Source organism: Pyrus communis, chromosome 11 (assembly GCF_963583255.1).
Source record: "Pyrus communis chromosome 11, drPyrComm1.1, whole genome shotgun sequence".
Lineage (NCBI taxonomy): Eukaryota > Viridiplantae > Streptophyta > Magnoliopsida > Rosales > Rosaceae > Pyrus > Pyrus communis.
Genome location: NC_084813.1, coordinates 25,341,793 through 25,360,704, shown reverse-complemented (window position 1 = coordinate 25,360,704; position 18,912 = coordinate 25,341,793). Strand labels below are relative to the sequence as shown.

The window sequence follows — 18,912 nt, the reverse complement described above, 5'->3', positions numbered from 1 at the left end:
TATATATATATATATATATATATATATATATATATATATATATATATATATTAAAGTTTAATAAATCAAAACAGTGGATTCTGAAGATTTCATATGAAATGAGTCGGTCAAAAGTGATTAGTCCACACCGACCAGCTTCAACAAACTTATCTTTGCCGTCTCAGTCAAACCAATTCTCTTTCTATATCGATCTGCTGGTTTTGGTTGGCAGACAACTAATTAACACGTATCCAATTAACGGAGGCCAGAGGCAAAAGTTCGTGGTAATGGTCAATGGGGCAGGTAAACAGGCTTAAGACTTACACAAATGAGACTTTGCGGCGTCTCAAATCTATACTCATTGTCGTTTTAACTTCCTCACATCGCGCCGTTTGCAGTTTGAATTATTAGTTTGAGACATCGCCACTTTAAGCTGTCCCGGTCTCATGTACAACAGTACAAGTCATTCTCGGAAAAAGGAAAACTAGTGAGGCATACAAACACTTGCCCTTTCAATAAAAATACAAGTTATTCGGGTTAACCGAGTACAAGGAATCCACGGTGGCTCCGCAACTGCAGGGCTGCAGAGGCGGAATCTCGTGGTGGGTTCTATTGGGGAAGATCCAAGGAAATTGAAAGAGAGACCAAACCCTAAATATATACCATTACATCTGAAATAGGGAGAGTTGTAGTTCCTACTTAACAAAAGAATGAACTGGTTTCCTTTTGTTGATTCTATTCAATGGGATTCTTATTTTCCTTTTTATTTTGTACGATAGACACTCCCCCGACCCTCGCAAAGCGGGGAGTCTTTTTGGCATGGGTCGTCCTTTCTTGTTTCTAAAAAGAATACATACCACAGTAAACACCCTTACCCCCACAAAATTTACACCACCTCCTCTTTCTTTTATTCCTCTCATTGCAAATCTAGTCAATATTCCTAGCATATCCACTACACGGTTTAGCAGAAAATAACTTAATCATTGCTCCGGTTAAGTTCCAGTGCAGTCTGTAAAATCGGAAACACAATCATGTTGATGAGGATGAGTATTGGCAAAGTAAAGGTCGAGGAAAACCAACATGATCACTACGACTTAATTCTGAAACGTACCGTGTTAAGAAGCCTGAGAGCAGCAGGCCGGGTAAATTTTCGAGCAAAAAGAAAGCACTGAGATGGTTTTCCCTTGCTGCTACACCATTCTCTCCGGTGCTCAGTCTCATAGTAGACATTATCTATCTCCTGAACATAAATCCGTCAAATCAGCTGCAAAGCTACTATGAAATTCAAATGATAATCGGGGAAAAATCTCTACGGATATCAAAGATGTGCATACATTTAGACCATTGCATGAGTTTAATGGTCTCAAAACTTGTGAAAGAACGACAAACATTTGGATTCCGTTAGTCTCGTTTAATTTCTTGTGAAAAATTAGTGAATGAACAGGTTAAAAACTTTGTCGGACAACCTTGTCCTTTCCGTCAACTTGACTGTATTATTTTCCTGCCATTAAGCCAGGTAGTAGAATAACTTTGTGCCAGATAACTACCGCTAAAAGGTTTCTTAATGACTTGGATGGTTTAACATAATGGTTAGGAATGAGATCCGTCATTGTGTCGTTTATCCAACCTTTACTATGTAAATGCTAATGAACAAGAAAAACAGATATATACCTTTATAGATTTAATAAGCATGGGAGTAGCATCTGAAAATTTGTAAGTCAAAGGGTGCCATCCACGGCGTTCACGGTTTCTAGAGGATGATAAATCCCATGCCGTGTGTGTCAGCGATCTACGTGTGAGTTCTCCCTCAAGGCCTTGTTGCTGAAATTTAAAATATAGCTTTCTTAGAGAGCCAAACTATTATGGCGATGAAAAGAGCTACCATCACCGCTTTTTTATCTCTCCAAAAGAAAGAGTGGGAAATTTATCTTACAGCCAGTAATGTCTGAACATAATGCTCGTCCGGGATACAATTGTGCTGCTTGGATGTATCAGCGGGCTGCATAATTGCATAAATTATCAGATTACAAAATCAAACTTCATCTCTTGAAAGCAGTGTCTGCAAATTTACATTAGAATTTTTGGTATTTCAAGAAGTGAGTATTGGTGCCATACTGCTTTGACCAGGAAGCAGATGTGGTAGTCGAATTAAAAGTTTAATTGTTTCCAAGATGAATAAGAGCACTTACAATGGGACGATTCCGCCAAAACTCAGGTAGCGATTTTGTCTGCATGATTTCCACACATAGAACATGTCAAATACGAGAAAAAAAAACAAACAGAAGCATCAATGTTTAGAAGGAACTTGATAAGATTACAAAGAAAGGAAAAATAGGGTAACGTGTCAACTGGTAACGCAGAAGCTCATTGAAGAATGTCCTTCCAACACAGAGTAAAGCTTACGTGTCCATTAGGAACACTCGTGTAGGTGACTTTATTTGAATTTCTTTTTTAGAATGGAAAGTTCAACAATATATACCGACTTTTCTAGTTGATAAAAAGCAGTAATTGTTCTATGATATTTACATTCTGTGATCGTATATGATATATCTAATATATAGATTATCTCACAATGATACCATGTTTACGGGAATAACCAAGAAAGCTGTAACTGCAAATGGTCATACAACAATTAAAAGACGAAGTACCTTGCAATGCAATTGAAACATAGGAAAGACTGTTTCGTCTTTCACTACAACCTGTGCATGCTTCCTGGTCAAGACAACCCACTGCAGTGGGAAAAATAAAACGACAAAAATAAGATGAACTGTAGGAAACTTGCATAACAGAAATAAGCAGGTTTTCTATTTAGTGTTGCACTGAAATTCAAGAGGCAATTAATCCATCATACGATCTGTACCTGTGATCCTTTTCTCCAGTTATGAGCAGGAATAACAGGATGCATTTTTGGATTGTAGCGGGCCTCTTTCGTATCAGCAAAGCTGCTCCCAAAAGTTAAAAGTTAAAACGCTTTCAAAACTTTCTGTCATAAGTAAGATACAAACATACAGAATCGTACAAATTTTTAGGCGATAACAAAAAATGATTCATTACAAAATAGATTCACATTGAGATGCAGCTCACGTATACTATGTATACACTATGAAGATGAAACCCAAGTTTCAATTATATAAACGCAGATATTGGTTGAGAACCGCAGACCACAGACAAGCAATTCTTTCAAATATACATAATGCATATTTGATTTGGTTTATTCACCTGTCTACAAAACTGGTTCTCGTTGACATGATGTAGTCATATATGTAGCTGAAATTGTAAAGGGGAATGCAGCTGAAAAGTGATCAAGTAACTGAAATATTGTTAGACGATAAAAAATCACCATATTTATGAAAAGAAACTAGCAGACCAAAATTTATGCGACCGCAACCTAGTGGGAAAAAACGTCAAGACAATCTTCACCTATCAGAAACAAAGGCAAAGCGTTGATTAAGAGGATCCCCGAGTGCATGTCTTAGTAATATGCGTTCTGCCTCAATCATGCTTGCTTCTCCCCAATCTACCTGGTATGGAATGAAATAAATATAACAATCGCAATAAAAGTCACGAAAAAAGAAATCATCTGAATTCACATTGCTCATAAAGTCATACCTATCTAATCTCAATCCCTGTAATTTATCAGTTATTCGATAAGAAGCCAAGAAACAAATTCAAACATTTCCGGCATCCAACAAGCATGGTTAGGACTGTGCTTCTGGAATAACTAAAGACACTATAAGCGCTTTTGGGTCAGGGTCATAGAAGCACTTCCAGGAGAGGTGCTTCTACAGAGGCACTTCCACGTGCTTTTTCAAGAAGCACTTCCACTTGGAGTTTCAATTAAAATTTCAAGTTTTTCTAATAAAAGTGCTTTTAGAAAAGCAATTATGATACACACGACATTGTATCTAACAAAAGCACTTCTAGAAAAAGCGCTTATGATACATATGACATTGCATTTCCAAATTAAGAATTCAAGTTAGGAAATAGAATAGTAACTCCCACCTGTATACTATCATTGACTTGACGATCCAAGAAAAAAACCGATCTTGTGGTGGCCTTGTTGAACAGAAACCCCGGCCTTGAGTGAACATAAATCGAAAACCTACTCTCCCCTCCCTGCAACCAAAAACAAAAACAACAAAAGCTCTATCTTTAATACAAAACGCCAGACTAATTACACTCCTAATCACGCAATTAGATTAAAAAAAAAGTAATTAATAAATTAAGTACCTGAAAGAAAACATCCCAAAGAATGTCCAACGGAATGCGATTGCGAGCGATGAACAAGAAGGCGATCTTGGGCCGTTGATTTTGCTGAGAATTTCGCAACGAAGCGAGCTTCATAATCCGACTGTACTGAGTGTGCATCAGCAGCACCAACATCCCGAAGCAGATCCCCACCAGAATCAAAGTGAACAGCTTCCTCTTCCATTTGTGCTGCGCTTTCTGCGGACCCGCCTTCCGCTTCATTAATCACTTAACTAACAAGCTGCTTTTGCATCAAGCACTTTCTCAGCTCCCAAAGGAAAAGCTTCAGAAGTAGCTCAAGCTCTCATCTTTCGTTCTTCCACGTGAAACCCAGAATCCAGATCCGCTTCCTTCAAGCTCTGGATTCTGGGATTTCGTAGCGGTGGAGGACTATCAACGTAATTAAGCTAAATTAAGCTGCTTAATGCTTAAAGCTCGTAGCTTTGAAGAGAATTCTAGAGACCCAGAAGAAGTAGAAGTAGAGATTAAGCTGAATTAAGAGAGTGAATGGGATTTCAGCGTTTGCAAGTGGAAGGTGGGACTTCCATTTTTGTGATATTCTTGGTACGCAGGTCGTTGTCATAAAGTTGGGAAGTGTTAATGGTAGTTGACAGGGTTGCGTGCGATGTGGGATGGAATAGCAACACTTTATTGTGCCTTTTACATTTGTTTGATTTCTGCCAAAGATAGTGTTTTCTCCTTTTCTGTTTGCCTAAATTGTGGATTACTAGTTGGTTTAGCGATATCTCGTCTTTACTTGATTATCTTGTTACGAGAATTATTTCATTAGTTACATGTACGAGAACTATTTCATTGAAAATTATGTCTGAGTTCCTATGTGATTAGTCGATTTGGTAAATTCTCATCTTCACTTGGTTACATGTGAAAGAACTCTTTTATTGAATTTGTCTCTGAATTTGCATGTGATTAGTCAGTTTGATGAAATCCTTGCATTTACTTGGTTACATGTGTGAGACGCCGAGAACAATTTGTGTTTATAATGAGTTTAATACTAAATCGTAGTTCATTGCAGCTTGTTGTGGTCATGTCTCCCGCGGATGGTTTACTACCTAAGTTTGATATTTAGTTAAGATTCATATGATTACAAATAACAAGTATCTTCTTTATTAATATCTTGTTGTTTGCCAAAAATAAAACGCTTTTTAGACAAAATAGTAAAGATTGTCATAACTTCTCATTGAGATTTAAAATCGATAGAAGTAGTCTTTAAGATTGTCTACCGTCAATCAATTCAGTATTTTTGTGTAAAATTTCCGTTAAATTGAAGAAATCATTAGTTCAAGTTAAGGAGTTGATTTTGATAAAATAAAAACTGTATCTGAATTCAGATACTACTTCACCAAACCATCAAGTTAATTCGATAAAAGCATTATCATAAGCAACAAATTAATTGAACCAAAATAATTATAGTATAAGTTAAAACATGAGTCAACTATGAATATGCTGCAACCGATAGCAAGGCGACGGCTGCGAGTCGGTGACAATGATTTTTAAGCCCCTTTTAGGCTGCACTTTACAAAAAAAAAAAAAAAGTCATACTTTCTTGTACAGACGTTAAATTATGAAGTGAGGCAGTTTAATTTGGTACCGAATTTGTCATTCACGAGATTTGAACTTAAGACTTCTTACTTTTAAGCGAATATGAATAACACCAGATCGTAATACTGAATAACCAATTACGTAGTGAAGATTTGAACTTAATATTTCTTTCGTATTATTTTTTTTTTTCTAACAACGTCAAAAGATGATATGATTTAAGTGTCGTTTTCGATTAAGAAATGAGATTACTTTTGTTTACATTATCCATGAAAATATACAAAAAATAAAATAAAATAATTTAAGGTGACAAAGAAAGTGGGAAATGCAATAATATTATTAGGGTCTGTGTGTAAATGAATATTGACTAGTGAGACCGTGAAAGAAACATAACAACCACCAACCAAAAGTTGTTAGTTTCAATAATGATTTATTTGGTGAGACTTCATCATATGCACGGGTAATGGAAGAATATTTTTGCCACCATTCTTTTGTAATGGTGATGTTAATCATCTTTGATAATGTAAATTTCGAGATTCATGTAGTTGATAGGTATAAATCTCAAAATTTAAACTCGTTTAACGATAATAAATATCGTGCATTTTTGCTCACCACCCTATTTATCATCGTTAGATGAGTCTAAAATTTGAGAATTGTGTCCATCTACTATACGGATCTCGAAATTTAAAGTCATCAAACGATGATAAATAGGGTGGTGAGCAAATATGGACCCAGAAATATTCTCTTACTAATATTACGCACATATTGCTTCTTTTTTTTTAGTACATCGATATTTTTACATTAAGGGATGGGGAGTTTGGCTAAGCCATACAATAGGCAGCCTAATTTGGTATCGAATTTGCCATTCACGAGATTCGAACTTAAGATCTCTCACTTCTAAGTGACAAGGAATACCACCAGATTGTAATACTGAGTGTCAAAAAATTCATTTTGTAAATGTAAGCAACTAAGCTGCTAAATAATAGTTTCTTCTTTTTCTTGATAAGATAATAAAATAAAGGTATATTTGTCGATTTGCTCCCTAAACTTGTATAGAGCAGTTAATTTACCCCCTGAATCCTTAATAGTACACTATTAGTAGAAGCCGATGTCTCAGGGTCCCGGGGACTCATTCTGACTGAAACAAGGGGTGGGTCTTTACCAACTTAAAATAGCTTGTTACCCTTTTTACTTTTTATAAATAACCAATTTTCCCTCTAACACTAGATTTTAAAATTTTCATTATTTTTTATCCATTTTGATCCGAGGACAACACATGACAACTATATATGAGCAAAAGGAATGAAAAATTGGATGGATGAAAATTTAAAATCTTAACACTAAGGGGGGCGAATTGGCTATTTATAAAATTTTAGGCGGATTATCGGCTAAAGTTAAAGTTCAGGAGGAAAATTGGCTAATTATAAAAGTTCGGGAGTAATATATTAAAATTAAAGTTCAAGAAGAAATTGACATATATATACAAATTCAGGAAAAAAAACCGACAAATACTCTAAAATAAAAAAATAAAAAATAAAAAATAAAACCATTAAATTACAGATTACGTGGTCCTTTTTGTTTCCTTCGACACTTATTTCCACGAGCCCAATAATAATCGGGCTTGGGCTTTATGAGCTGAGAGAAGTCTCCAGGTCCAGGAATGTTCTTCTCGGTTACGAATTTAAAACGACGCCGCCCCGCTCACTGGTAAACTCTGTCTTCCTGTCACTGGACCGTTGAAGTTCTTCGGCTCTTCGCCCCCAAAACATGTCGGTTAGGTCGTTATCCATCAGCCCCCAATTTACCGCCAAAAGGTACAAATCTCAAATCCCTCCGTTCTTTTCTTCCAATCCGCGTCGCATTTTGTGTTTTTACATTTTGTTTTGCAGTCGAAGCTCGCCGGCTGGCGAAATCGGAGCAAGCCCTGGCTGCGCAGTCCTCAACTTCTCGAATTTGCAGAGAGGTCCCTCAAGAAGTAGAAATTTGAGTTTGAGGTTGTGTATGGGTAGCGGCAATGGAGGATTCGGACAGAACCCTCATGGGGTCGGCGACAAAGATGGCGTCATCATCGTCGACCATGGTTCGCGCCGCAAGGAATCAAATCTCATGTTAAGTAAGCTAATCAAAAATTAAAATTATGGGTTGTTAATGGTTAATTATTATTATTTTTTTTATGATTAATGTAGAAAGTTTGGATTTTTAAGCTTGTTAATTGGAATTTGAACCGTATGAACTTTTTTCAGATGAGTTCGTGAGCATGTTTAGAGAGAGAACTGGGTACCCAATTGTGGAGCCTGCTCATATGGTACAATAAATAATTAATTTTTATTAATTGATTTCCATAGTTTCAGTTGAATGTTGTTCACAATGCGTTTCTTGATCCTCTTATGTTGGTGAAGTCCTCATTGTGTTGGTAAATTTTCGATGATTAGGAGTTGGCGGAACCATCAATTCGGGATGCATTCAATTCGTGTGTTGAACAAGGGGCTGATCGTGTAATTCTGAGCCCGTTCTTCCTCTTACCGGGAAGACATTGGAACCAGGTAGCTCAACTAACAACATAATATCCTATTGACGGGGGGGTTAGTGATTATTAATTATTGGGCGCAGTTGAATTTTGTTTTCGACAATGTCTCTATGAATGATTAAGAAAACATGATAAAATGGGTGTATTATTTCACAGGACATTCCATCCCTGACAGCTGAAGCTGCAAAGGAGCATCCTGGTGTCTCGTATATAGTAACTGCACCCCTCGGCCTCCATCCGCTACTTGTGGTATGACTATGGAGTTCCCTTAATATTTTTTTCTTTTTGTAAACGTCACAGATATTCTGAAGCTTTGGCTGTCAATCAGTGGTTTTAGAAACAGATAGATTTTTCGGTATAGAGTGTCCATTAAAGGGAGATTGTGCTTGTTATATTTTGGAGAACTTCTTGTGCACCATATAATATGAGGTCCCTGACTCTCTGGTTGCAGGATGTTACGAATGATAGGATCAATCACTGCTTAAGCCGTGTTGCTGGAGATGCAGAGGAGTGCGCCGTTTGTGCTGGAACAAACAAATGTCAGCTCCATTGATTTATGCAAAGCGAACAAAAAAATAGGATGGCACACGCAATCAAGGGACCATTTCAGCTTTAAACCAGGAGAATGATTCCTCAACTTGGCTAATCATATAACTTAGCTAAGCAGTTGTTGTGGCTGGGATTTTGAGGGCGTGGCATTGCGTTGGAGGACCCGGATTCACTTAACAAACTCCTCACTTCCCAAATAGTTGGAACAAGGCTTTCTGGACCATTGATTGTTTGATGGATGGCAAGTCGATTTTTTTCATCAAGGATCAAACGGAAAGATCGATGATCTTGCAACATAAAATGATGTAGAGATGTTCCAGATGTTATCTTAGGACCTTAATTATGAATCCCTTCTATATATTTTGTCAATCTGCATGTGTTGAAGGCTGCGTTTTTGTAATTTTCAGCAGTATAAAGATTTTCTTGCAATCCAATCACAGAAAGAAAACGTCTCCAGACGTTACGCTGAATCTGACCGTGAGATCACAGAAGAAAACTGAGTAGCTGCTATTACCAGTGAATATGATGAATTCTATGATGTATATACAATATATATGCACAAATGTTCACTAGCTGCTAATTGTAAGTATAAAATGGTTGCTTCTTATTCCCCCTTTTTGCCCCAGAAAGGCTTGTTTTGCCATTGCCAGAATCTTGAGAACCCTTCCATGTTTATCTTCCTGCTCGCGTCCTCCCGAGCCTTGGCTTGCGCAGGGGTTTCTTCTTCAGCAGTCGCACGGGCTGCAATTCATTATTTTGTGTGTTCAGAAAATGGTGGAACATAAGTTCAGGTAATTTATCAGAGTCAAGAAAGTTCTTACATTTTCTTTGATTGTTTTCGTTTTCGGCTTCGTCCTGCCATTTTTGTTGTTGTTTATTGTAAGATTTAGCAGCCATGAAAACATTTGCAGGTCTTTCCCACCCTCCTCCGAATATGCCATACCCTTCCGTCGGCTGAGGCTGACTCAGGAACTCGAGCACCGGCAGCTCTTCCTTCTCCACCCAATGAATGCAGTTCACAGGACACGAATCTACTGATACCTGCAGTAAGTTTAATTCCCACTTATCCTCTATCGGTCATCATAGAGTAATTAGCGCGATACTGACGGGTACTTTACCTCAATCTTTTGTTCATCGTCACCATATTGAACTTTAACCCTAGCACATCCGAGAGCATCATCGAACATGAAGGTGCTACTTGCATGGTGTACACATTCTCTGCAACCTGCCGGAAATTCAGTTGCGATTCAATGTACTTAGAAACTAACACGAATCTAGGTACGTTTTTACGCGAATTAGACATACGAGTTGAATACCTATGCAGGCGTTTTCGTCAACAAATAGAGCTTGGGGTCTGAAAGGTCCATTCCATGAAGAACCCAAGCTTGACGATGGTGTGTTTCCTGCTCTGAATCCAGCTACTCTGACTTTACCAATGGATGCATCGTATTCCTTCCTCAGATTCTCTCTCATCAGAACTTTATACGCTTCATTCAACTTTAGCGTATACTCGTGGCCCTGCTTGGCATAAAAGACTTAAAAGCGTTTCTTGATCATAGAACCGCTTTCTGAATAAACTCAGGAATCACTTCTAAGTACTTTTATAGGAATCATTAGCGTATACTCGTGGCCCTGCTTAGCATAAAAGACTTAAAAGCATTTCTTGATCATAGATCCGCTTTCTGAATAAATCCAGGAATCACTTCTAAGTACTTTTAATGGAATCACTTCCAGTTTTTAATTTTAATTTTGACGTGTTTATAACAGAAACACTTATGAGCAAAAATGCTTCCTACACAAGCAGTCTCAAACGGACCCTTGATTGGATTGGGATTATTACCTCTTGGCCTGCAACATCTGGGTGATATTTCTTCTGCAATTTCCTATAAGCTTGTCTGATTTTCTTCGGATTTGAATCAGCAGAAACACCAAGCAATTCATAGTAATTGTACTTCTTTCCCGTTACCATTTCCTCTGCTCCCTCTTTCTTACATCGGATTCTGCTAAATATTCAAGTATTCCAACCTCAAAATATCAGAAATTACTATGCAACTTTCAACTTGTTAGAAAATTTAAAATCTTTTTAATTTGATTTAATAAACTTCAAGTAAGCTTAATTATGAGTAGCATGAGATTAAACTAATTACCTCCAGATGGGCTTCTTGTTCTCATGAACTTGGAAAGCTTTTGGTACTGGAAATCTGGAAATGGAGGAGACTGCCCAGACAGCCATGTTGGATATTCCAATTGTAACCTGAGTCTCCAATTTCTAATATTTTCAATGAAAATATAAGTAAAAATTCTGACAGATATTTCTGTCAGATATTTTCTTAACCATCCATCCAGGACTGATAAGTGTCTTTCTCGGATATTGTCCTGAGCTAACCCCCACCGGATGGAGGGATTTTTTCAATGTGACTGTCACACGAGGTGGTACATTACGTGTCATTATATAAATAGTTGGATTTGTGTGTTAAAAGGTTAATAAGTTAAAAAGTAAAAATTTCCACTACTTATATAAAAACAGGTGATGTACCACCCGTGTTCCCGTCAGAATTAAAAATTTCTCTACCGGATGACTCAGTGATTGAGACGAATTTTAAGGCCGTATTTTGCATAGTACGTATTTGGTTTGATTCTTGCCATTGGTAAATTAGTGGCTAGGAGAGTCTAAAGGGGTGTCTTAAATTGGAGAAAAACTTGTGTAGAGCTTGGCATGTCACTGGACTTTGCTAAGTAGTACTACAATCCACTCAAAAATCACTACGTGACAAGTCTTAAATATAATTATTTTTTTCACTAATTAATATGCATCAATTTAATGGCTTATATTTTTTTCGTCCCCCCCCCCCCTTTCCCAAATATTCCCTCCGGTTTATGTTGCAAGGCATGCCTGCCTTCTTTAACTTCCCAAACAATCTCATTGTGTAATATTATTTGATTTATCTCTTCGAATATGCTCTTTACGAAGACTGAACCCTTTCCTCATAGCATAAGCATTGCGTACTTGAAAGGCTTCAATGTCATAATTCACCAACATTCTAATTTTTACATCTTCTTAAAACTTCATTGTCTCAGCAGCAACCTACCAATTGAAATATATATATATATATATATATATATAAAGAAAAAAAAGAGAAGACTACCACATTAATAAAATACTCATAGTAAAGAACGGAAAAAACTATTGTATAAATATGTGGGTAATTCGTATCAACATATTAACCATAACATTGATTGACATTTGAGCCCAAATATTAGATTAACATGTTAACGAAAACAAATAAAAAATTAGGCTAGCCCTAATACACCTATATATGGGTTATTCATGTCAAGTTCACATGATCAAATCAAGTATTGTATAAATAACGAAAAAAACTTAAAGATGATTGATTGATTTCCATGACAAAAGTTGGAGAAAGTGATTTTGTTTAGGGTACAGAATTTTTTCTGAAGAACAGTGAGAGAAAAAAGTCGGAGAGACAAAGAAGTGGGAGAGAGAAGAAAGTGAAAGAGTACTGCAACATAAATTGGAGGGAATATTTGGGATGGATAACCGTATCTTGTCACCAATTGTTCCTCTTTTTTTTAAAAGAAAGAAAACAAAAAAAATATCCATTAGATTGATGTATATTAATTAGTGAGAAATATAATTATGAGAATCCTAAATATAAAAGAATGGGGAAAAAAAATTACATTTAAGACTTGTCACGTGACGATTTTTTAGTGGATTGTAGTGTCACTTAGCAAAGTACAGTGGTAAGCCAAGCCCCACACAAGTTTTTCTCATTAAATTGGGAATTTGATAGATTTTAATAGATTTATAAATCCATGGGTTTTTATCGAGTTTAATTGATTTGTAGAGATTCTATGTAAAATTTTGATTCAATTCACTTGAAATCTCATGGTAGATATGAGATTTGTGGATTCACTTGAAATCTTATGAGAGATGTGAGATTTGTGGATGCTTAAAATACACTACCAAATTTCTCTAATTCCTCAACTTTTCCAAAATTTTTAAATTCAAGTTCTAATTGAATACACCTAAAATATTATAAACTTCTTTAAAATTCTGAATACATTCGGATTTCTAAGGATTTTAATAAACTATCTTAAAATCCTGATTGAATACACATTAAATTTTAGATAATCACTTAAAATCTTGATTGAATACCCATAGATTCATTAAAAGAATTAAAATCCCTCAAAATTCCAATTGAATACTTGCATATGTGAGTCGCTGTGGTTCTTGGAAGAGTGGCATGTGGTGGCAAAACTACCAGTCTATTTTTTTATATAAAAAAAAAACATTGTCCTGAACTGCAAAAGGACCAATTCGCAAATAGAAAATAATTTTAGACAAGACAAACGACTTTGGGGTAAATTCGTGAATACGAAGAATACATAATGTCGATTCCACCCTTAGAGATCACGAACAACATTAAGGGCATTATTGGCTTTTAGCATTTCCTTCCTGCTCAAAGTCGTCACTCTATTTCGGAAGATGTCGTCCAGTTTTTCTTAGTACGGCGCCGCGCCGCCGAGGAAAGTAATTTCAAAGCAAAGCGCCGTCGTCTCCTCCACTAAAGCGCCCATAGATGGTAGTAGCTTCGTAGCAGTGCAAAAATGGCGTCCGCTACAAAACTTCTTTCTCCGTTTCGGAAATCCCTAAGTTCACTAATCTCTTCCCGCTCAATCTCTCCTTCCAGGCAATTCTGTAAGTATTTTTTTGGATGAAATTTTGTCTAATTTTGTATTTAATTACAAATATTTGATTATTTGGGTGTAATTAATTGTTCAGATTATGCCAAGTTTGAACCGATACAGCGGATTCGCGCCTCAACGTTTCATCGTTCCTTGAATTTGCAAAACAATTCTCTTCAGAAAATCTGGTTTTCAGGTTCGATTTTGCTTCGAATTGAACTTCATACCGTAAATTCGATTCGGAAGCTGTAAATTATTGGTAATTGATCATCTTTTATGGCGCCAATTTTCGGTTTTGGTTGTTGAAACTTGAACACGTTTGATGGCATTCGGTAACGAACCCAAAAGGAAACCAACATTACAGTTTAGAGAAAAATACTTCAAACCGAAAATTTTAGGAGGAAAAATAACCAAGCTAACTTTGTAATGGGACGGTATTTCAGTGCTACGAATCAATTAGAGCGTCGCGAGTGGATAGATGATCGCGTTTTTCTATTTCTCCAATTGAGCTCTTCAAGTGTTTTCTCTGTAGCTTGTATGGTGTTTAATTGGTAATTTCCATAATTTTGCTTTCAGGAAGTAAGTTGAGATATGGAAGCATTCTTGGTGTGACAGTTTTGTTTTGGTCAGTCAGCTTCTTGCCAAATGCTGCATATGCTATGGAAGGTGAGGGAAAAAGAACCAAGCACCCGATTTTGATGTTGTAAATTCTTTAGACGGCGAAGCATACCTCTTTACTAACTTCCCTGAATTGAATTTCGATTATGTAGGCCAGGATATGTTGGTGAATGATCATAATTTGGAAGCGTCGGGTGCTTTGGATGTGGAGGAAGATCGACGGGAATTCAGGAAGTTTATGAGGAAATTATGGCTGCCTTTCTTTTTCTGTATTACTGTGTTGGCGTGCTGGGATCATCATATTACACCGCTTGGATTGAAGCTTGCTCTTTTCCTCCTGAGCACCAAGCCTAATCCTTTGTCAGTTTATGTTTTTGTGGAAGAGGTAAGGAACCATCCCACGGTAATTTTATGTGTTTACTAATCTCTTACCACCTAATCAATTGGGGTTTGTCAACCTGCTACCCTATTCGAAGACAAACCATGTCTCGTGTTTGCCATTGAAGAATTGCAGGAGCTGCTTTCTTTTAGAATCGGATTGGGGTGTGTGTAGTTTAGATGGTAAGAACTAACGAGTCTCCTATTTTTCAGTGACTATAATTCTCAGAGTGGTCACTTTGTTTATGGGTTTATGATTACTGCAACATTTTTTACAGTGACCAATGCATTATATTGGTTAATGCTTTAGCGTTGATGGTAATAGTAGTTCTTGTCAGGAAAACCTTATTCGAAACTTGATGTTTTGCAGTTATGTCATCGGCTCAAGCGCAAAGATCCTTACTTGCATAACAAGGCAAGTGTCCCATTACCATTACAAAAAACTAGAATACTTAAGTATAACCTACTTCTAAAAGCTTCTGCTTCTTTCCTCTACAGCCATTGTACGCGCGTAAGGTTGAAGTTGAAGACTTTAAGCTTCTATGTCTTGCTAAAGTTGAAGTGCAAGACCAGAAGTTCACATTGGTTGGAATTCTTGGTGGTTGGTGGTCTGTGCCAACTTTGGACGCAATCAAGGATCATCTTGTATGTTCTCATAAAGCGGTCACTAAAGCATATATTTGAAAGGCAAGAAAACCGTGTAAGTTCAGTGTCATTTTATCGGGCTTCAGGGATCTCAGTCGATCACACATGCAACATTTTTCTGGTTTTCTTCCACCCCCTCCCCCAAGTGCATAGAAAAATTCAGTGCAACGAAAGAGGCGGTATGCCAACTATAGTATAGTAGCTGCCAAATTGTAGTCTTATTCAGTACTTTTAGAACAACAATGTACCCATAAATGAAGGCCAGTCATATTCTGCAGAAAGGCTAATTTATGTTACAGGGCTTCTTGTTTACAAACTTTTGCTTTCTCCATGGAACTCGAGGCTCGTATCAATTCGAGAATTCTATTCGATCAAGTGATAATGGTTTGTTTCAGTTTCTGGTCCGCTGAGATGATCGCCATAGCTATAGGAAGGGCCGCAGAACATTCCACCCCACTGAGGGAAGTAGATGAGGGAGACCGGGAGGGTGCACACAATCATCATCACACCCATCAGAGAAATGCTCGTCTGCTTGGAGAATTCCGTGCCGGAAAACAACAGCAGCTGGGTTACCACCGCCCCCATCGTACCTCCGCCGCCTGTGATCCCTGATACCACTCCCAGTGACCTGCATCGTTAAAGTTTGGATTTTCAGTCATTAAACTGATATGTTTACATGGTAATGGTGCTAAGCACTATAATTAGTCATTTTGTTTCTCTAGGGAAGTATCTAGCTAGTCACTCCAATAGAGTTGTGCTACGTCAATCGTGATCCTTGCGTTTATGGGTGTTTTTTTGCCCATTGGTGTGAGATGATTGTTGGTGTTGACGGGGCATGTCACCAGCAGCTCCCATCAGCACCAACAATCATCGGCCACTCAAGTACGTTATCAATTGATCTTAGCGTGAGTGATTTTTGACCATTGGTAAGATGATTGTTTGGTGCTCGTGTGTCACCAACGGATCCCATCAACACCACCAATAATAATCATCGCATTGGCGACTGATCTTAACAAAACCCTTACGGGAATGACTAATCATCGTCTCGTCGCGTCATCAAGAATCAAACGGTAGAAGGGGGACCAACACATAGAGGGGAATATGACTCATAAATTCTAATTAATTACTAGACAACATGTGGAGTGTCGTTCCATCGCTACGTACCTTTTGGACACAAACGGCACCACGCCAAACGTGAGGCCAGCAGCAGCTTGTACAAAGATAGAAAACGCACACATGACGAGTATGGATCCCCAGAGCGAGTTGACTCGCCCGAGTAACAAACACAACAACCCGGCCACCGTCTGCGCCACCCACAACCCCCACAACCTCCCCCTTATCCCGAACCTCTGCGCCAGCTTATCGGAAACCAACCCGCCACTCGGCCTCGAAAAGAAATTCGCCATTCCGAAGCTGGCCGCTATGATCCCAGCCACCTCAAGATTCACGTTAAATCTGTCGTAGAAATATTGAGCTATGATATTATCAGTCGTCAACTCCACTCCAAAACTGAAGGCATAAGTCAACGCCAAAATCCATGCTCTATAATTCTTGACCCCGTTAGAAATAACACTTAACAAGCTCTCTGTGGACTTATTGTTGACCTTCTGAGAGCGTTTGTAGCTCCCAGAAGGTAGGTCCTGACCAAACGTCAGAACCAATATGGCCGTCACAACTTGAAAAACTGCTGGCACGATAAATGCCAGCCTCCAAGCTGCGAAGGACGGCACGTTGAATGACATGATGAGAGAATAAATGAGTGGCATGACCAGCTGGGTGACGCCAGAGCCCATGTTGGCCCAGCCGGCGGAGAAGCCGTTGGCAAGGCCGACTACGCATCCCGAGAACATGCAGCTCATCCAGAACTGGTTGGCGACGAAGTTGGCGAGGGAGAAGCCGGCGATGAAGCGGATGGCGATGAAGGAGTTAGGGGAGGAGACGAGGGATGTGGAGAGGATGACGGGGGCGGTGAGGAGGGAGAGGGTGGCGATGGCGATACGGGGACCGAGGAGGTCGCATATAGGGCCCATGGCAATGCGGGAGAAGATGGAGCCGAGGAAGGCAGCGGTGCCGGCGTGACCAGTGTCAGTGTCGGTGAGGTTGAGGTCGTCGCGGATAACGGCGAGGAGGGGAGGGATGGAGAAGGTGGAGAAGAAGTTGGAGAAGAGAGAGAGCCATGCAAGGTGGAAGGCCAGCATGTGGGGTGGCGCTATTGAAAATAACCTCAACTCTGTGGCCTTTTGATCAGCATCTACTGGTAATGCAAACATACTACGATGATCTTTTAGTATTTGTTCTTCGTCAGCATCTTCAGTTTCCATTGCGGCAGCGGTTGTTAATTATTAAGGCAGCGGTTGTTAATTATTAAGGCAAAGAAGGAAAAAGAACCAGAAGCATTGCTCGCAAACCTGTCTGATATTTCTTGGGTGCTTTAAGATGTTGTGTCTTTTGCTTGTACTTATCACAGTTATATATTGGGTTATCCACACACCCATTTTTCTTTTACACACACTCCTTTCAGTTTTTGGTTGTTCGATGTAATGGATTGAAGAAGATGGATGGCCATAGATTAACAAAAGTGTGCGAGGTAAAAATAAGTGTGAATAACACTATTTTATATATTAGTCCTTAGCTAAAGTTAAAGACATTTTTATATCAAGAGCAACTTTTACATGCAACAAGTTTATCGTCTCATGACATTCTAATTTAATAATACAGTGACATGTAGAACAAAAATTACACGTACCATTATATTATTAATTTGAACACCAGAATGTCAGTGAACTCATTCTATATAAGTTTTTCTTGTTTCAATCCCTCACGTATACAACAACAACAAAGTCTTTTCTTACTAAGTGGGGTCGGCTAGATGCAACACAAGGACTTCCAAGGAAGTCATCCATCCTAGTACTACTCTCGTCCAAGCTTGCTTAACTTCGGAGTTCGGATGACATCCGATGCATGTGAGTTAGTATGATCACATCTTAAGGATTCAACGTAACATAGGAGTGCCAGCTGTCGACTACCTAATGCCCTCCCCCTCCTCCTTTATCCGGGCTTGAGACCAGCAATGCAAGATAAACTTTCAATCCCTCACGTATGAATTTGCAAATTAATTTGCCTTCACTGGTTCCACCCTACGCTTTCAAAGTGTTCAATTCGTTCTCTTGGAATTATGAGGACAAGGACAAGAGAAGAAGGGGCCACTCACTTCCAATAACAATATTCATTACGTTTGTCCAACCATCGTATAAAGTTCAGTTGTGTCTTGTTAAAATCCTTTTTTTCAAATTTACGAGGTGGAGAAAATCTTGCATCCGACAATTAAATCAAACACAAAGAAACAAATTATTTATGTTTAGGTACCACTTAATTTTAATCAGGTACAAAACACAATGCAAAGGAAGAAGAGAAATGTTGCGGAGACACTTGAATTGGGATTCTTCGTGAATTCTCTGACATCTTACAGTTTAACGTCAATTTTCGTGCTAATATTATAAAATATTGTGCAAAAAACATGAGGCAATAGAAATTTCATGAAGAGTTTCACTTTTAAGAAAATCTCCTTAACTTTTATTGAGGAAGAAAATAAGTACAAAGCCCCACGCAAAGTTTTCATTCCTTTGTGAGTGGATCAGACTTTTACATAATCCGACCATCGGACACACAAGAATTTTTTCAAGACGATAGTTTTAAGCTCACAACCA

At 38.2% G+C, this 18,912-nt stretch overlaps 5 protein-coding genes and 1 pseudogene across 7 annotated transcripts; 2 read left to right on the top strand and 4 right to left on the bottom strand.

Annotated features, from left to right (window-relative positions):
• Positions 1 to 234: 234 nt before the first annotated feature.
• On the bottom strand, positions 235 to 4,800 carry LOC137708459 (glycosyltransferase BC10-like). The gene is made up of 11 exons (XM_068447543.1): positions 4,210 to 4,800; positions 3,982 to 4,095; positions 3,400 to 3,500; positions 3,199 to 3,270; positions 2,840 to 2,921; positions 2,628 to 2,708; positions 2,169 to 2,207; positions 1,913 to 1,978; positions 1,651 to 1,800; positions 1,091 to 1,219; positions 235 to 988 (listed from the first exon to the last, which is right to left on the bottom strand). Exons 1-11 carry the CDS (start codon positions 4,447 to 4,449, stop codon positions 956 to 958), a joined length of 1,107 nt encoding a protein of 368 aa, XP_068303644.1. The 5' UTR covers positions 4,450 to 4,800; the 3' UTR covers positions 235 to 955.
• Positions 4,801 to 7,507: 2,707 nt separating this feature from the next.
• Positions 7,508 to 8,917, top strand: LOC137708251 (sirohydrochlorin ferrochelatase, chloroplastic-like). 2 transcript variants are annotated; one of them, XM_068447291.1, is made up of 6 exons: positions 7,508 to 7,598; positions 7,674 to 7,892; positions 8,028 to 8,089; positions 8,217 to 8,327; positions 8,468 to 8,560; positions 8,763 to 8,917. In XM_068447291.1, the coding sequence occupies exons 2-6, from the start codon at positions 7,799 to 7,801 to the stop codon at positions 8,862 to 8,864; spliced, it is 462 nt and encodes a 153-aa protein (XP_068303392.1). In that variant the 5' UTR covers positions 7,508 to 7,598; positions 7,674 to 7,798; the 3' UTR covers positions 8,865 to 8,917. The 2 variants fall into 2 exon arrangements, with proteins under 2 accessions (XP_068303392.1, XP_068303391.1); XM_068447290.1 differs by having other exon boundaries at positions 7,674 to 7,897.
• Positions 8,918 to 9,251: 334 nt separating this feature from the next.
• LOC137708250 (chaperone protein dnaJ C76, chloroplastic-like) lies at positions 9,252 to 11,183 on the bottom strand. 2 transcript variants are annotated; one of them, XM_068447288.1, is made up of 6 exons: positions 11,008 to 11,183; positions 10,701 to 10,863; positions 10,177 to 10,378; positions 9,979 to 10,085; positions 9,682 to 9,901; positions 9,252 to 9,601 (listed from the first exon to the last, which is right to left on the bottom strand). In XM_068447288.1, exons 1-6 carry the CDS (start codon positions 11,091 to 11,093, stop codon positions 9,465 to 9,467), a joined length of 915 nt encoding a protein of 304 aa, XP_068303389.1. In that variant the 5' UTR covers positions 11,094 to 11,183; the 3' UTR covers positions 9,252 to 9,464. The 2 variants fall into 2 exon arrangements, with proteins under 2 accessions (XP_068303389.1, XP_068303390.1); XM_068447289.1 differs by having other exon boundaries at positions 10,701 to 10,860; positions 11,008 to 11,181.
• A 2,188-nt stretch (positions 11,184 to 13,371) lies between these two features.
• On the top strand, positions 13,372 to 15,254 carry LOC137749374 (uncharacterized). The gene is made up of 6 exons (XM_068489469.1): positions 13,372 to 13,577; positions 13,662 to 13,760; positions 14,141 to 14,230; positions 14,335 to 14,567; positions 14,931 to 14,975; positions 15,059 to 15,254. The coding sequence occupies exons 1-6, from the start codon at positions 13,487 to 13,489 to the stop codon at positions 15,242 to 15,244; spliced, it is 744 nt and encodes a 247-aa protein (XP_068345570.1). The 5' UTR covers positions 13,372 to 13,486; the 3' UTR covers positions 15,245 to 15,254.
• Positions 15,255 to 15,404: 150 nt separating this feature from the next.
• On the bottom strand, positions 15,405 to 17,552 carry LOC137749373 (high affinity nitrate transporter 2.7-like). Its single transcript, XM_068489468.1, has 2 exons — positions 16,370 to 17,552; positions 15,405 to 15,833 (listed from the first exon to the last, which is right to left on the bottom strand). The coding sequence occupies exons 1-2, from the start codon at positions 17,524 to 17,526 to the stop codon at positions 15,569 to 15,571; spliced, it is 1,422 nt and encodes a 473-aa protein (XP_068345569.1). The 5' UTR covers positions 17,527 to 17,552; the 3' UTR covers positions 15,405 to 15,568.
• Positions 17,553 to 18,071: 519 nt separating this feature from the next.
• Positions 18,072 to 18,190, bottom strand: LOC137709629 (5S ribosomal RNA; annotated as a pseudogene).
• Positions 18,191 to 18,912: the final 722 nt, after the last annotated feature.

Bases quoted from the DNA above. Each gene is read 5' to 3' on its own strand.
- LOC137708459 (XM_068447543.1), bottom strand. From the start codon at position 4,449: ATGAAGCGGAAGGCGGGTCCGCAGAAAGCGCAGCACAAATGGAAGAGG. The intron at 2,922-3,198 runs GTGAATAAACCA...TTTTGGGAGCAG, and splicing joins AGAACCAGTTTTGTAGACAG to CTTTGCTGATACGAAAGAGG. The intron at 2,208-2,627 runs GTACTTCGTCTT...GAAATCATGCAG, and splicing joins TGTTTCAATTGCATTGCAAG to ACAAAATCGCTACCTGAGTT.
- LOC137708251 (XM_068447290.1), top strand. From the start codon at position 7,552: ATGTCGGTTAGGTCGTTATCCATCAGCCCCCAATTTACCGCCAAAAG. The intron at 7,599-7,673 runs GTACAAATCTCA...TTTGTTTTGCAG, and splicing joins CCCCAATTTACCGCCAAAAG to TCGAAGCTCGCCGGCTGGCG. The intron at 8,561-8,762 runs GTATGACTATGG...CTCTGGTTGCAG, and splicing joins GCCTCCATCCGCTACTTGTG to GATGTTACGAATGATAGGAT.
- LOC137708250 (XM_068447288.1), bottom strand. From the start codon at position 11,093: ATGGCTGTCTGGGCAGTCTCCTCCATTTCCAGATTTCCAGTACCAAAA. The intron at 10,864-11,007 runs GTAATTAGTTTA...TTGAATATTTAG, and splicing joins AACAAGAAGCCCATCTGGAG to CAGAATCCGATGTAAGAAAG. The intron at 9,902-9,978 runs GTAAAGTACCCG...AACTTACTGCAG, and splicing joins ACGATGAACAAAAGATTGAG to GTATCAGTAGATTCGTGTCC.
- LOC137749374 (XM_068489469.1), top strand. From the start codon at position 13,487: ATGGCGTCCGCTACAAAACTTCTTTCTCCGTTTCGGAAATCCCTAAGT. The intron at 13,761-14,140 runs GTTCGATTTTGC...TTTTGCTTTCAG, and splicing joins TCAGAAAATCTGGTTTTCAG to GAAGTAAGTTGAGATATGGA. The intron at 14,568-14,930 runs GTAAGGAACCAT...GATGTTTTGCAG, and splicing joins TTTATGTTTTTGTGGAAGAG to TTATGTCATCGGCTCAAGCG.
- LOC137749373 (XM_068489468.1), bottom strand. From the start codon at position 17,526: ATGGAAACTGAAGATGCTGACGAAGAACAAATACTAAAAGATCATCGT. The intron at 15,834-16,369 runs GTACGTAGCGAT...TTAACGATGCAG, and splicing joins GTGCCGTTTGTGTCCAAAAG to GTCACTGGGAGTGGTATCAG.